Raw genomic sequence first — 16,640 nt, forward strand, 5'->3', positions numbered from 1 at the left:
TTGAATTATAATTTATGAGGTTCTAAAAAAAAAAAAACAAAATGGAAAAAAACTTGTATGTATAGTTATGATGAAAAAATATTTTTCTCAACATGAAGTGTCCAAAAATTAATCCAGAATTTATAAAATATAGTAGAAAATATAGAATGCCATAATTTGTAAGTTGTAAATAATAAAAAAGAACAATGCACTCTTTGTAATTTTCCGAGGGATGTATGATAATTAAAATATGGTAACCATGTAGAATTTTTTTTTATATCAATATTTTAGAAACAAGAAACGCAAGGAGTTTCCAATAAAAAGTTTCTGATACTTATTTTATTTTACTTTATTTTTAAAAACAAAATACAGAAACAATAAAATTACTAATTATTCCTATTTCCACTTCTGGAAAGACGAAAAATATTATCCCTATGCCAACCAGAAATTTATGCGTGGCACCTCATTAATCCAAATCCATCATTTTCCAGATTACAGCACTGAATCCATTCCCTTCTCTCATATTAACCAAATGTTGCCCAAAAACAATTTCTTCTTTTGCTTTTATTCCACCAAAATCAGCAACCCAAAAAAAAAAAAAAAAAAAAAATCTCTAACAAGGATTCATACAAATCTTCTGTTTCTGTGTGATGTATTTCTTGTTTCTTTTCTTGTTTCTTTTATATTTTTCCAACCTATCCTTTGGTGAGAAAAATCACAAAATAATATCTTTCAAGGCAACAATATTGCAGCTTGTTTGGGTGGTAGCATTGTTCCCTTGGTTCCTCAGCATATTGGATTTGTACCCGTTGCTGCCATTATTGCTGCTATTTTTATGATCAAAGCGATAACGATTGTATGTTGCTTGCTCAAGTGTTCCATCTCTGAAAACAAACACACTTTCATCTTCTTCCATTCGACGCCATTTTCGGTTTCGATCGTGGATTCGATACAGCGGCATACCTCTTAAGGGAGAAAAGAAAACAAACACAGATGAGATTTAAAAAGGCTGATATTAATCCTCACATAGCTAATATTAATTTTAGTACATTAATTAATTATTTTATAAGAAATAGAAAAAAAGAAGAAGTTTAATATGTTATACCCTGCAAGTGCAAGATGATCATATATTGACGCCAAGAAGGTGCTAATTCAACAAAACTCGAAAAAAACATTAAAATAAAGACAACTTGCATGAAACTTGCAGTGTGATTCAGACTGAAAGATAAATTTTTTCAGCATGACATTAAATTTTTGAACCTAATTAAATAAAATTTGACTTTTTTAGTTGATGAAATATGATTAACTTGTCCTTTAACTATTTTTTTTTTGTTTTATTATTTTATTCATGCTTTTAGAATTAATAAATTAATATTATCACTCAAACCATTTTATTGGGGTGTAAATGATATTTCTCAAACCATAAGGACATCTCTATAATCAGGTCGTACTTAATTTAGAGGGTTTTACTGTATATGAAATATAGCCCTATGCTATGGTATCCACTTACATATATTTTGATAATGATAAAATTAGTAAAAATCTAGTTTTTCTGGAAAAATAATAATTTTTTTTATTTAGATATTTATTATGAAATAAAAAAATATAAATTCAAAAAATTAGATTTCATCACTATAAAAAAATATATAAAAAAATTGTTCCTACCTATAAGATACATCACAATTACAAATAATAAATTAATCTGCCTAGATGCACAAAATAAATTTTTTGAGTTTTAAATAAACAGTAAAATTAAAATATTACATATTTATTCCTTTTCTCATACGTATTTATTCGAGATGATAAACTCAAAAGTCAAACCAAAAGTTCAAATATTATTTTATACAGATAAAATTAAATTTATTACTATAATAATTTTGAAGTACTTTCCTCTTTTTTTTTTTTTTTTTTTTGGCTAAATAAAGTACTTTCCTATTATTTGTTGTTGCCACTCACAACAAAATATAATTGTATAACTTTAGACCCTATTTTCTATTAAAAAAAAAAAAACTTTAAGCCCTATTAAAGCGGTTAAGCTTTTTCTTTGTATTTTTATTTGATAATTTTGGACTATAGAATAATAATTAGAGTAAAAGCAACAAATATTTACTTTAGTTTACAAGGTAAAAATGTTGTTATAAAACATCCAAAAGCAAAAATTAAATAAATTATTTTATGAACTCTCTATAAAATAAATATTTTATATGAAAAATTAAAAAAGGCACATAAGTTTAAAAACTATATTTTCTATATAAAAAAAGGATAAAAAACTATATATTTAATATTTATAGCATAAGATTTCCATCTCGAACCGGAATATTTAGCTCCCCAAAGGCCTTATTATCTCTACTTGAAATTCAAACCTATTAGTATGTATAATAATATTGTCAACTCAATATCAACATTCCCACCAACAAATTTTTTTTTTAAATAAAAAATATAATTAATGAATATGTAATAACAAAACTCCCTAAAACTATAGTAATGTATCCAATTTGTTTAAAAATATAGTTAAAATATTTTGTAGTCAAAATCCACTATAAGAGACCGATAAGAAAACCAATATGTAACTCAATTTTTTTTTCCTTTCTTTTTCATTATTTAATAAAAAAGAAACATAAATAATTAAATTATATAAATAACAAATTAAACAACTATAAAATTATAGAAATGAAATCCAATTCAATTTTATTACCAAAAAAAACGAAAAAAAGAATCCAATTCAATTCGTTTTAAATTATTAAAGCAAAAAAGAAAAAAAAAAAAGCAATAAAATAGGAAACCAAAAGCGAGAGAGAGAGAGAGAGAGAGAGAGAGACGTACCTAATATGAAAAAGATCGGAGATATCGTCCATCCCGATGTAGAAGCTAACGGCGTCGATGAAAGCACGATACGTATAGATGTGAAGCCCGTCGATTCTCGGGTACGGCAGTTTCGGCTTAGGCGGCGGTGGGTCCGAACCCGAACCCGAAACCGAACCGCACTTAGCAAACTGAAACCGCCAACCACCGGCCGAGTAAACGTACTCTTTCCAAACGCCGGAAGAACTAGGCGGCGGCGGTAGTTTTCCGACGAAGCCCAAGGTGGCCATGATGGGCTCCAACTCGTCGTGGGTCATAATAGGCTTGAAGGTCCTTGTGTGCCACAGAGCCAGCTTCCTCATACTCTCTTTCATGCATTCCTCCATTTGGATTTCACTTTTCCCGTTTCGAAACTTTTTTTTTTTTTTTTCTTTTTCCCCTTTCGAAACTTTTTTTTTTTTTTTTTTAAAGAGAGAGAGAAAGAGAGAGAGAGCTCTTGAATGCAGGGATTTTGGAGAGGTTTTAGAGTTGGTAAAGGAGATTATAAATGACATAATTAACCGACCACGACTCAGAATAAAAGAAAATTAAAAAAATACATATATATATATAGTAAAAAATACATATATATATAGTAAAAAATACATATATATATATATTTTTGGAAAGAGGAAATCTTGGGGGGAGAAGTAAAAAATAAAAAATAAAAATCAAATCAGTGGGCTTTTTTATTTTTGTTTCTGTTTTTGGTGTTTTTTTTTTTTTTTTTTTATGTTTTCTTTTTCCCCTATTTGGGAGCGGTATAGCTTTCGTGGAAAAAGGTGAGTGAACCCAGATTTGTAGGAGTCGGCCAGGTGAGATTGACGTGTCGTGGCCATAAAGAAAGGAGATTATGTTTTCTTTTAAAAGCCCCTCTCTCTCTCTCTCTCTCTCTCTTCTCTCTCTCTCCAAATGTCTCCAGAGTCCAAACTCATCAAATTCTATGGCTTTTTAAAAATTTCTTACCATATGGACTCCGAGTGAATCGGTATCACTATGACTATGTATGAATTTGAAATTTGGTTTTGTTTTTTGAATTTTACGCTACAGAATTGTTATGCTTATCATCAATAGGCCAAATATATTATTCTAAAATCATCTTTTTGGTTTAATCGAAATTGCTTGACTATTTACATCCTGAACCCATTTATTTTTAACTTTCTAAGTACCAACCAACTGATCATATGCACAATTTTCACCCAAAAAAAAAAAAATTGTACGACAAGTATAATATTTTTTTTCATTATTTTATTTAAAATTTGTTTTTTTTCTTTTTTTAAATTTATATTAGTCAGTTTTGGAATCACAATGTTGGTCGAAGATGCTCTTAGTCTTAGACCATGGTGGTCCTGGTCCATGACCCATCGTTCTATTAATAAAAAACTAAAAACAAAAACAAATAGAAAACAAATCTGAACGCAAATCCTGCCACCACGGCCGATATGGACTTGAGTGGCAGAAGAAAAAGCCTTCTTCTTCTTCTTCTTCTCCTTCACTTCCAATTCTTAGCATTTTTCTCAGTCACAGTCACAGTCACAGTCACAGCCACTTCATCATCAGCAGAGGACCCAATCTCATCATCATCATCAGCCATATCAAGGTTCCGACACTACCTCCAAATCAACACTGCCCACCCAACTCCCCTGTACTACCAAGCAGCCGATTACATCCTCTCCCAGGCCGAGTCCTTGTCCCTCGAATCCCAAACCCATGAGTTCGTCAAAGGCAAGCCACTCGTCCTCCTCAAATGGCCAGGATCCGACCCTTCTCTTCCTTCGATCCTTCTTAATTCACACACCGACGTCGTTCCAGTCGAGAACGACAAGTGGGTTTACCCTCCCTTCTCTGCCCATGTCGATTCACATGGGAATATATACGCCAGAGGCTCTCAGGACACCAAATGCATTGGCTTTCAGTACCTGGAGGCCATTCGACGCTTGAAGGCTAATGGGTTCCGGCCAATTCGCTCGGTTTATGTGTCTTTTGTACCTGACGAGGAGATTGGTGGACGAGATGGTGCTCACAAGTTCGCTGAATCAGATGTTTTCAGGGATATGAATGTGGGTATTGTGCTCGATGAAGGTATTTTATTTTATTTTTTTTCCTGTAACTGGGACTTTGAGACTGTGTTCTTGATTATTGAATGAATTTCATTTCAATTTATTTTTATTTTTTTTGCTGTTGTTGTTTGGGGTGGGAGAGTAGGGTCGACTTCGGAAGATGAGAATTACAAGGCGTTTTTTGCGGAGAGGTGTCCATGGTGGCTGGTGATCAAAGCTACAGGGGCACCAGGCCATGGAGCAAAGCTTTATGACAACACTGCCATGGAGAACCTGTTGAAAAGCATTGAGAGTATCAGGCGTTTTCGAGCTTCACAGTTTGACTTGGTCAAGGCGGGTTTGAAGGCTGATAGTGAGGTTATCTCTGTTAACATGGTGTTTCTGAAAGCTGGCACCCCGTCACCAACTGTAAGTTGGCTGACTCTGTAGCTCTTTATTGTCGACTATTTAGTGCTGCTCTGACAATATTTTGTATAAAAAAATAAGATATATATATATATATATATATTTTTTTTTTTTCCCTATATTCTGTATAAGCTAGTCATGAGATCAAGATTGACAGCTGGTTTTCAATGGAACTTCTGCACTAAGAGATTTCTTTTTTTGTAGTTTGTAGTTTTGTTCTGTGAACTCACCTAACACCGCACAGCATGTAGGTATTAGATAATGGGACTTGTTATGAATAATGGAGAGTTTCATTAGCCTTTTTGGCATTTGGCTATTGGCTTTCTCAAGAGGAGCTTGTGTATGCTATAAATACATGTATATTCGGAGCATTGTTGCAGCAAATTAAAATGAAATTATTAAACATAGTGATGGAGTTGTTAATTGTTACCCTAAGATAGATGAATGACCGTCCACATATTAGATGCTTGCTATGTGTTAAGGCATAAGGTAGAGTGTAGGCCCCATATGATGATGAGAAGCCAGTTAATGTTCCTCCTGAAGTTACCAGTGAAACTTCAAGTAATATGATGAAGAATCATTTTGGAAGATCCTTATTTTCTCTTGTCTAAATCATGATCATTTTATGATGATAATTATAATGAAGTATTTTTAACTATTTCCCCCATTTTGTTTGTCAGGGTTTTGTCATGAATTTGCAGCCATCTGAAGCTGAAGCAGGTTTTGATATAAGAGTCCCACCAAATGCTGATCCAGAGGCTTTAGAGACACGCATTGCTCAAGAATGGGCACCTGCTTCACGCAATATGACATTTGAGGTAATAATTCACTCTTTGAAACTTCTTTTCTTGGAATCTAATTCGAAATAAGGATGGAGAAAATGTTTGTATTATGGGCAATATGATTACTTTCTGCCTAAAAATATGAGCATAGATAAAGCAATTATACATGTTTACAGTATTTGAATTTTTACCATTCGTTGTGTCACTTTTCTTCTTTTTTAATTTCATTTTCCACTAAAATCACGTTAAAAAGCTTGTCCATTTTGATTTTTCAAATTCACTTTTTAACCAAGACTTCTGGTAGACCGCATCAAATACTCAAGTTTAATGTACCAAATAAAAACGAAAAAGCTGAACAGGATGGGAAACAATATTATTCTATTTTGTAGCTTTGATGGTAAGTATTAATGGTCTTTAAAATAAAGCCAAGGAACATGAGGAAACCATGCAAAGTTTTCAAAGAGAGACTTCTTATGGTGCTAGAAGAAGAACCCTTGCCAATTTACTTTTGGGAAATTTTAATAGGAACGTAGAACCTGTTGAAGATAGAAGAAAGCAGAAAAATCATCTGTGCCTGCGGCTGTGCTAGTTTAATGAAAAAGGATTTCTCGTTCTTAATAGCGTGTGTGGTCCAAGTGAATAGTCTGTTACTGGTTGGCACCAAGTATCCAGCTCACTATAGAATCGGCTTTCCTAAGGCTTAACTTGCCTTGATGCATTTCAGTGATCAATACCATGATCATGTTGGTTCAATTACTTTAGCATCTTGAAAGCATGGATAATTATTAAACTCGAAGAATTTATAATTATTTGTATGGCTGTTACTTGAATTCTTAATATCTTTGGCAGTTCAAAATGAAGGTTCCTGTGCGTGATAAGTTTGGGAGACCAGTCATCACCACAACTGACAGTTCAAACCCCTGGTGGAATCTGTTGGAAGAAGCAGTAAGGAAAGCTAATGGAAAACTTGATAAGCCAGAGATAAATCTTGGTACAACAGATGCTCGCTACTTCCGGGTACTGGGAATACCAGCTATTGGCTTCTCTCCTATGATCAATACTCCTGCCCGTCTTCATGACCACAATGAGGTGAGCATTTTAACTGTATGGGTTTATTGTTTGCTAAATCGAACAAATTTATCTATGATGGCAGATTGACCAATATTACCTTCTACATACAATGTCTTGGCTATGAGACATTGGCAAGCAAGGAAATGATGCCATGTCTTCTGTGGTTTGTTTTTCAAAGCTTGTCCTCTTCCCACCAACCCATCCCACCCCAACCTTACCCCTACTGTCCAACCTGCCAAATGGATCACTATGAATTTTTGTCAAAGTAGGATCCATTTATATGTTACTTTGAACCCTTTCTCTCCCTTTAGCAGACAACGTTTATAAGTTAATTTTCTTCACATATCTGACCACCTTTTTTTTTTTTTTTTTTTTTCTTTACCTTGTTGCACAGTTCCTGCACAAAGATGAATATCTGAAAGGAATTCATATTTATGAATCTATTATCAGAGCTTATGCATCCCATGTAGAGGATGAAAGAAATGGAAGCTCCAAAGATGAGTTATGAGAGGGAAAATAAGCTAACTCATGTCTTCTGAGGTACATTGCCTGATGGTATTTCATGTGCTTAATCGCAATGGGATAAGAGAAGTCTGGTAAAGCAGGGGTTGATCTCCAACTATGCAGGGGACTGATTCATTACAACACTGGCTGGATGTTTTGGTAATCAGACATGATAAAAAAGCAACTTTGTTCCCACGTCATATTGAATTTCCTTTAAATTTGTACCAGAACATACAAGATTCAATGAATATTACAGCGTGAATTAGTTCAATTCTACACATGCATACATCAACTTGTATTGTTGTAATCAATCACATTACATTCAAGCTACCTATTTGTCCATTGGAGGACCGTGGACCTATGCCAAATCCTCGATCTTCGGGGTAGATGGAATTTGATATCCAATCTCATACAACGGCAAACCAATTTTATCAGCTATCAATTAGTCAAATCTTCTGCATCTTTGGTCTTAACGTAATTCTTATACTATTAGAGTCAGCATCTCAATTTTAGTTCACATATAACTCCAGCTTTGTATCTATTGGAGATGAAGATATGATAACTATCTCTTTCTTTCAATTGATCACTGGGTTTGACATTTTTCTTCAAGGTATCTTTTTTACGTACCTTCTATTGTACACAGAATTCGCATGCAGCAAGAGCTCATGGATTCTGCTACCAGTAGTCCCCACAAGAACACATCCCATCTTGAAAATGATGGTATCGGATAGGATCTCTTATCACAATGGTTCTCTGCTCCATCTTTGCTAACAGCTTTGCAAAGACGTGGCAGTCTCCACAAATCCTGATGTTTTTCCTGATTCTGATGGTCTTTTCCTTTGGAAAGCTCATCAAACCAAAGGCAATTGCCAATTTCTCACTGTGATATCTAAGTGAATCTTCCCCTTGTTCCCCTTCAAGATCTTGCAAAACAAAATTGGTGTCTGGAACATAACCTACTTCCAGTAATCTCTGTATCAACTGGTTTAGGTACCTAGTAATCTTATCCATTTGTGGATTCAAGTTATCTCCTACAATAAAAGCATGGATCTGTTTTTTCACTTCAATCCAGCTGCACCCTGGTTCCTTCTTGATTCCTCTGATTCTCATAGTCTTCCTAATTTCTTCAGCTTCCTCCCACCTTTGAAACTTGGCATAAATATTGGATAGCAGTATGTATGTCCCAGAGTCTTGTGGATCTAGTTCTAGAATTTTTTTAGCAGCATATATTGCTAAATCTGCATGCTGGTGAACCCTACATGCACCAAGTAAAGTTCTCCATGTAACAGTATCTGGTTCGCCTTCCATTTCATTAATTAACCTCACTGCTTCATCGAGTTTCCCGGCCCTTCCAAGAAGATCGATGATGCAGCCATAGTGTTCTCTCCCTGAAGCAATCCCAAAAAGCTGCTTCATCGATCGAAAATAGTACCAACCATCTTCTACAAGCCCAGCATGGCTACAGGCAAACAGAACACCAACTAATGTAACATAGTTTGGTTTCGTCCCTGAAACTTTCATGGACTCGAACAATCCTAGTGCCTCTTTGCTGAAACCGTTTTGGGCCAAACCAGCAATCATTGTGCTCCAAGAGATCACATCCTTCTCGAACATCCTTGAAAAAACAGTGTTGGCATTTACTACACTGCCACACTTGCAATACATATCCAGAAGTGCGTTGTTCAGAATTAGATCTTGGTCAAACTTCAGCACATGAACATGGATTTGTCTTCCCAATTCTAATAGAGACAATCCAGTGCAGGCTCTTAACACACTGGTTAGTGTTGCCTGGTGAGATTGAAAACCTGCCCTCTTCATTCTCTTGAAAAGATTCAGAGCTTCATCACCATCACTGTTTTGTGCAAACCCCCCAATGATTGAGTTCCAAACAACCAAATCTCCAGTTACCATTTCATTGAAAGCAGACAGTGCATTTTGCAGTTCACCCATTTTTGAGTAACTGTCAATGAGAGAACTACGAACAAAGACATCGGATTCTAGCCCAGCTTTGATTATGCTACAGTGAAGCTGCTTAAGATTCCATAACTTGGAGCAAGCTCTCAGAACCGAAGAATAGGTGAACATATTCGGCCTCACACCTTCTCTTAGCATCAAAACCAAAAATTCCAATGCTCTGTCATGGAGCTCAGCATTACAGTAAGCCGATATCATGGTCGTCCAAGAAACAACATTTCTTTCAGTCATTTGGTCGAACAGCTGCCTTGCTTCATCCAGGAGATCAAATTTAACGTACATGTTGATGAGAATGTTGATTACGAACATCGTGGGTCGATGCCCATTTGAGAAAACATGCTCATGGACGAGCTTACCCTGTTCAACCGTCCCACGAGCCAAGCAGCACTTAATAAGCTCCGAGTACGTGATGGAATCCGCCCGAACGCCGTTCCTTTGCATGGCGTCCAAGACTTTGATAGCTCCGGGCAAGTCTCTCTGGAAGCAAAATCTTCCCAATTCATCAACCAGAGAAGAATACGGTGATTCTGGAGTATTCTGAGCCGCCATGGACGTGATAGAGCGAGCGCACAACCAATGGGACTGTTTTCGCGCCGTGCAGTTCATCTTGAAAATGGCCCTCATCGTTCCGACTTCTAATAAGCTTCCAAAATGAATTCAAACATTCCGAGAATAGCTAGCCTCACGTCGTCGCTGCGAAACGAATCGGTTTCCGGAATATGAATTCGACCCGTTGGTTTTCGGGGCTCCGAATCATAAACGAGTACGTGAGAGTGACGTGGGCTGGGTGGTGGGGTGGGGAGACAGAGAAGCCCAAGTCCAGAAGGAAACCCAACAAAAGAAGGTTCCAAATTCCTCGTCTCCTTCTTCACGCATTCGTTTTATTTCCTTTTCCTTTGGGTGCTCCGGGGCAACAAGCTACGGCTACAGCTACAACTACACCTCCGAATACTGATCGAATACGTCGCCGTTTCCGTTCGAAGCTCTCTCCTTCTTTCTCGGTGTAACAACCCTAGAATTAAGAAAACCTAATTTCCGATCCCTGCAACTGCAAGTAATCATGGTTCGTCGTTGAGCTCGATAATCGCCGCAGTTGAGGTCAACTTGGCCTTGGCCGTTACATTCAATCTAGAAGAACATACATATATATACACATATATATATGTATATATAGAGAGAGAGAGAGAGAGATTGAGGATGTCTCTGAGAATAAAAGCGGTGGTGGATAAGTTCGTGCAGGAGCTGAAGGAAGCTCTGGACGCAGACATTCAAGACAGAATCATGAAGGAGAGGGAGATGCAGAGCTACATCGAAGAACGCGAACGCGAAGTCGCCGAGCGCGAAGCTGCTTGGAAGGCCGAGCTCTCACGCCGCGAGGTCTCTTTCTCGCCTTCTCCTATTCGTCTTTCTTTCTCTTAATTTTTGCATAGGATTCAAGTGCTTTAATAATCTTAATTTCCTATAATTCGCTACATTTCCATTACTGTCATGGGGTAAAAATGTATTATAAATCTAGAGAAAAATGTTATACTTGTATTTTTGTATGGTTTAGTTTTATTTTTAAAATTTTTTTATTTTGGGGGTTGTGGGAATAAGTTCGTTTGCTTCACTTGAGACTACACTTCATTCTGTTCTTTAATTGGAAACTATAAACTATGTACTAAAAAATATATATATATATATATATATATTTGGAGTAGAAGTAAAAAGTGGCCTTGTAGCTGTTCATATTATTCTGCTCCTTTGAAAATGGTTGGTAGCTTATGCTTTGAGTTTTTTGTACAGGTAAGTTTATCTTCCATTTAGCAGTAATAGGTACCATTTTATTTATAATCTGTGAAAAAGAAAAATTACCATTTTTTTCTATGTTTCTTAGCTTCTAAAAAGCCTGCCCAATAAGGAAGAATGAATTTCTTATTCTGGTTCTAAATAGTAAAATTACTCTTATTCAGTGGTTCATTCTTCTTGAGTCGACAGCCGACTTCTTTTGTTCAAGTATTCTTTTTTGTAAACCATGGCAATGTATTCTACACTGGGAACTGCGAACTTCTCCCTTTTGGCTCAGGGTTATCTGTTTTAGATGAATAACTGGCTTTGATTTTCATATTACGCATAATGATAGTCTTATGGATTCCCTTATTGCCATGTCTTGTAAAGGTGGTAAACTCGTGTTGAAAATTCATTAGTTTATTTGCTGTAGTCTATGGCATTCATTGATTTGGGAATTCATTGAATGGAAAGTTATATGGCTATTCCTGTGGAGACATAGGATCTTGCCTGAGAATGATGGGTTTTCTTCTTATAAATGTTGTTTCATGGCTTTTCTAAATGTTTCTTGAAACTTGTATTCTCTTAGATAATTAAGCAATACCACGGATGGCCTTTTTCCTGTCATCAATATGTTTATTATTAAGTGAACCTTGTCAACTTAGCATCATGGTCAATCCTAAGCTTCGTTTTGTTGGCAGTAGATGTTTTTACTTATGTTTTTTGAGTTTTAAAGTCTTTCTATAGTGTATTTCTAGATTTCAGGATGTTAGTGCTTGCATTTTTTTGGGAATCTAGAAGACTTTTGTTTTTCTGCAAGGCTAAAGAGCCAAGAAGCTCTTGTAGTTCTACTAGGTTAAAGCAGTGGCTAATGGTAATTGCATGGAATGACTTCCAAATTTCTGAAGAAATCTTTATTTAGTTTTCATGTTGTGTTGTCTTGGAGCTTAACCGCTTTTTTTTTTTTTTTTTTTTTTTTTGGGTGGCATCACTCAGCTGCATGTTTGAATTTCAATTTAGTTGATGTATGGATAATGTCTTACATATCCTTCTGAACTTTATTTTGTCACAGGCAGAGATTGCTCGTCAAGAAGCAAGACTAAAGATGGAGAAAGAAAACCTTGAAAAAGAGAAAAGTGTCCTGATGGGAACTGCATCAAATCAAGATAATCAAGATGGCGCTCTTGAAATCACTGTAAGCGGTGAAAAGTATCGGTGTCTTAGGTTTTCAAAGGCAAAGAAATGAGCCTTTAAAAAGTGGGTGTTACTTTTTTTTTTTCTTGACTTGGTTGCCCGCTTTTTAGTGCCTCATTACTCTTTTGCTCCAAAACTGTACATGTAGGCGTGGCATTGCAACAAAATTGATAATGCCACTGGATGTATCGTTTAATTCCTTGGAGAGATGAGGGCTTGTAATTCATGGAAAAAAACTGAGAAAGGAAAAAAATGAATAAAAAAAAAAAAGGTAGCTATTGTTTCTATGATTCTTTCAGTCAATAATTACCTGTAACGAGAATTAGTATGGTTGCTTAGTTTTTGAATTGCATGATGTTACCACGTTTTGAATCAACAGGAGGGGATATTCATCAAATTAAAATGTTGTGTAAAGTTATGAAGATCATCGTGTCACTTGGATTTTGCTGACGCTGCTAGGTTCATCTATTGAGATTTCATATTTTTTGAGCAACGCTGTTCAGCACAACTTGTGCTGCACCACAGTCCACATGGCATGCTTCGATATGCTGGCTGATATGGGTTTCTCCATCCCAACACAGGGTCCATGCCATGTAGACTTGTTTTGCAGCACAAGTTGTGTTAAATGGCATTTTTCGTTTTTTTTTTTTTTTTTTTTTACTGTTGTGTCAATCAAGAAACTATATATTTTGGGTAGTATGGATCTGGACTATTGACATTCAATACTACGAGATTGAAGTATAACGCCAGTAATAACACAGGTACCAATGGACAATGTTCAAGTTCTTTCTGGAGAGAAGCATGAAGCATGAAATTCTAAGGTCGAAGCAAAGCATGGAAAGCCTGGTTATATTTTTACTCTGGAAACATGCATGGTCCATGGAGCACCTGAATTTCTTTCAAGTTCAAATATGCATAGCCACAGCGGCACATGAAAAAACTTGTGAGAAATAGGCCTGGCCAAGGAAACCAATGCCTATATTTCCATATTTTGCAATATAATTTTTGTTTATGAAATAAATTTTGAGCACTTATAAAGTGCAGGAAAGACCAATCATGACTTGTCACCTATGCATGCGCTTTCTTGCGTCTGGGTAAAATCCGAACTATGAAGGATGAAGAAGTTGTTTTGTATTTTTGTGAGTAAGACGGTTTGATTGCTAGTGATATAGTGGGAAGGAAGTTAACGACGGTTAATTACCCCCAAAATTATATAAAAAAACAAGTTAAACAAAGAAAAAGAAAAAGAACAGTTTATTCTACTGAATATCACTAAGCCTTCAATATAAAATCTCAGAAACTGCAAATTTGCAGAAGTTGCAAATAGCAGTTGAGCATCACAAAGGGTAACATGAGCTTTGAGTTGGATGTCAAATTGCTTTTGATGCTCACCATATTTAGTTTGGAAGATGTTTTTGGCAGAGGAAAAGGGCTACTACCGAGGCCAGCAGCTTTAAGTGTCGAAGGCGATATACAGGGGAGAAGCTTCATGCATGACGAGGAAAGGAGCTCTGGTTTATTCAATGTGAAGAGCTTCGGTGCTCGTGCAGATGGCCGAACCGATGATAGCCATGTCTCAACTTATTTCTATTCTTTCTTATTCTTCTTAAATATTTCTTCTCTTCGCCTACTTTTTGTTTAGTTAATAAAAAAAAAAAAAAAGGCTCTGTTTTCTTTATGTTCTTTCTTGTTCCTATTTACAATGAAGAAGATACCTTTTTCTTTTAGACTGAATTAGAATGACCTAAGTTTTTTCTTTTTAATTGACGAAAAATTAAGGACTTTTCCAAGTTAATGGTTACTTAGTAATGATTATCTGGAAATTGGGTTCCTCTCCCAACATTCAAAACCATGAGATTATTCCCTGTGTGGCGGTGAAAACAAATTTATGGAAATTGGGTTCCTCTCCAACATTCTAAAACATGACAGTATTCCCAGTTTGGACAAATTTAGCCAATCTAGTTTTACATAATTATGAAACTGAGTAGTTACCAAGTATCTGCCAATACATTCTCTGCAGATGACTTTACGATCACCTACTCAGCAGAAATTTTGGATCTCGCTCATACATATATATCATCGTATTCTATGTTGGTAGGGAACTTGGTTTTCCACAACTGTCTTTCCATTTTATTCTTGAAACTTCTCTTCCAGCCTCTAAGCTGTTTTCAGCATGAAGGCTTGGTTTTTTGTTGGTTCATTTATTTATTATAGTAACTTTAAAAAATATCATGCAATAGATTTCCTACAACAATAGTTTCAAGAACTCATTTACAATGTATGTATTTTGTTTCGTGGAACGATGCTAACAATATGACAAAACTGGTAACTGTGATTCCAGGCCTTCAGAGCAGCTTGGAAGGAGGCATGCAAGTCCACAGGTAGGGTAAATCTTGTCATACCAAATGGGACATATTTGATTGGACCTGTTAAATTTGCAGGTCCTTGTCAAAAAGTATCATATCTGACCGTTAGCATGAAGGCAAGATCATTGTGATATTTATCTACTCTTTTACAAGCGTCTGTTCTGCAATCCAGTGATGGAGTCATTTCCTTTGAACTGAATTTTGACAAATCAACTGGCAGGGTTATTTGAAGGCTACAACCAACTTGCTCAAGTATAGATTCGGTTCTGGTTGGATTGAATTCAGAAGGATGGACGGGCTAACCTTGACCGGAGGTGGGACCTTTGATGGCCAAGGCGCTCATGCCTGGCCTTACAACGATTGCTTTACAGATTCCAATTGCAAGCTCCTCCCCACTGTATGTTCTGTTAATAAAGATCCTTAAACATTCAGTTCTTTAAGGTCTATTCATGCAATAAGAAGTTTGTGAGTTGAGAATAAGACTAAAATGCAATAAGAAATCATTTTATGATTTCAGAATCTGAAAATTCGTGGCAATGAACAAGACAGTGGTCCGTGGCATAACTTCAGTAAATAGCAAGTTCTTCCACATAGCTCTTGTAGGATGCCACCACTTCAAAGGTAGTAAAATCAAGATTTCAGCACCAGCAAATAGTCCCAACACCGATGGCATCCATGTCGAAAGAAGCTCTAGCATCTACTTTTCCCGATCCTATATCAGTACTGGCGATGACTGCATCTCCATTGGACAAGGAAACTCTCAGGTCACTGTAACAAGCATCAGCTGTGGACCTGGCCATGGCATCAGGTACTTCACATAATCCTCCATTGCAGTACCTTCATTCCTTTTCCTCCTAATTTCATAACTTTATATATACACCAAGCACAGTGTGGGGAGTTTGGGAAAGTATCTGAATGAAGGAGATGTAAGTGGACTGGTGGTGAGGGATTGCACAATGACAGGCACTATGAATGGAATTAGGATCAAGACATGGCCAAACTCTCCAGGAAGCAGTGCAGCAACCAACATGACATTTGAGAACATTGTGATGAAAAATGTGACCAATCCTATCATAATTGATCAGTCTTACTGTCCCTTCACTTCTTGCGCTACTCCTAAGGTAAATTACCGAAGTTCATGCTTTTTCAAATTACCCATTTTACTGGGTTCTTGGTTGTCATGTTACCGAAATAATCAAATCCCATTGATAACAAAATTCAGGAACCATCAAGGGTGAAGCTGAGTGATATATACTTCAAGAACATAAGAGGGACTTCTTCATCAGAAGTAGCGGTGGCTCTTGAATGCAGCAAAGGGTTTCCATGCCAAAATATATACCTTGAAGATGTTTACTTGGAGTTATCGTCAGGGGATAAGCATGCCACTTCTCTGTGTAGAAATGTTAGAGCCAAATTCATTGGTACCCAAATCCCACCCCCATGTTCCTAGTTGTAACTTAATCATGATAGGTTTGGATGAATTATTGGAAATAGTGTGTGTATATAATACAGTTGCTTATTTATGACATTTATGCATGCTACCTATCTCTTTGATGATGTACTTGACTTTTTGTAACGTCTTTATTTTATAGATTCCAATTTCCTTCTGCCACTTTACTCATTGTTCCACGTTGCTGTTTTCTGTTCTATTTAATTATTGTCAACGGAATTATGTTTGTAAAACTGTATATGGTAAT

General features: G+C 36.1%; 4 protein-coding genes and 1 pseudogene across 4 annotated transcripts; 3 read left to right on the forward strand and 2 right to left on the reverse strand.

Annotated features, from left to right (window-relative positions):
* Positions 1–461: 461 nt before the first annotated feature.
* Positions 462–3,336, reverse strand: LOC132805414 (uncharacterized). Its single transcript, XM_060820340.1, has 2 exons — positions 2,803–3,336; positions 462–944 (listed from the first exon to the last, which is right to left on the reverse strand). The coding sequence occupies exons 1-2, from the start codon at positions 3,333–3,335 to the stop codon at positions 695–697; spliced, it is 783 nt and encodes a 260-aa protein (XP_060676323.1). The 5' UTR covers position 3,336; the 3' UTR covers positions 462–694.
* A 796-nt stretch (positions 3,337–4,132) lies between these two features.
* LOC132805413 (uncharacterized) lies at positions 4,133–7,918 on the forward strand. Its single transcript, XM_060820339.1, has 5 exons — positions 4,133–4,902; positions 5,026–5,288; positions 5,966–6,103; positions 6,917–7,156; positions 7,533–7,918. The coding sequence occupies exons 1-5, from the start codon at positions 4,263–4,265 to the stop codon at positions 7,644–7,646; spliced, it is 1,395 nt and encodes a 464-aa protein (XP_060676322.1). The 5' UTR covers positions 4,133–4,262; the 3' UTR covers positions 7,647–7,918.
* Positions 7,813–10,290, reverse strand: LOC132805412 (pentatricopeptide repeat-containing protein At2g03880, mitochondrial). Its single transcript, XM_060820338.1, has one exon. The coding sequence runs from the start codon at positions 10,238–10,240 to the stop codon at positions 8,318–8,320; it is 1,923 nt and encodes a 640-aa protein (XP_060676321.1). The 5' UTR covers positions 10,241–10,290; the 3' UTR covers positions 7,813–8,317.
* Positions 10,291–10,501: 211 nt separating this feature from the next.
* LOC132805415 (uncharacterized) lies at positions 10,502–12,864 on the forward strand. Its single transcript, XM_060820341.1, has 2 exons — positions 10,502–10,993; positions 12,456–12,864. Exons 1-2 carry the CDS (start codon positions 10,814–10,816, stop codon positions 12,627–12,629), a joined length of 354 nt encoding a protein of 117 aa, XP_060676324.1. The 5' UTR covers positions 10,502–10,813; the 3' UTR covers positions 12,630–12,864.
* LOC132805416 (exopolygalacturonase-like) lies at positions 12,456–16,555 on the forward strand (annotated as a pseudogene).
* Positions 16,556–16,640: the final 85 nt, after the last annotated feature.

The sequence above is a fragment of the Ziziphus jujuba genome, chromosome 9 (genome assembly GCF_031755915.1).
Source record: "Ziziphus jujuba cultivar Dongzao chromosome 9, ASM3175591v1".
In the NCBI taxonomy this organism is placed as follows: Eukaryota; Viridiplantae; Streptophyta; class Magnoliopsida; order Rosales; family Rhamnaceae; genus Ziziphus; species Ziziphus jujuba.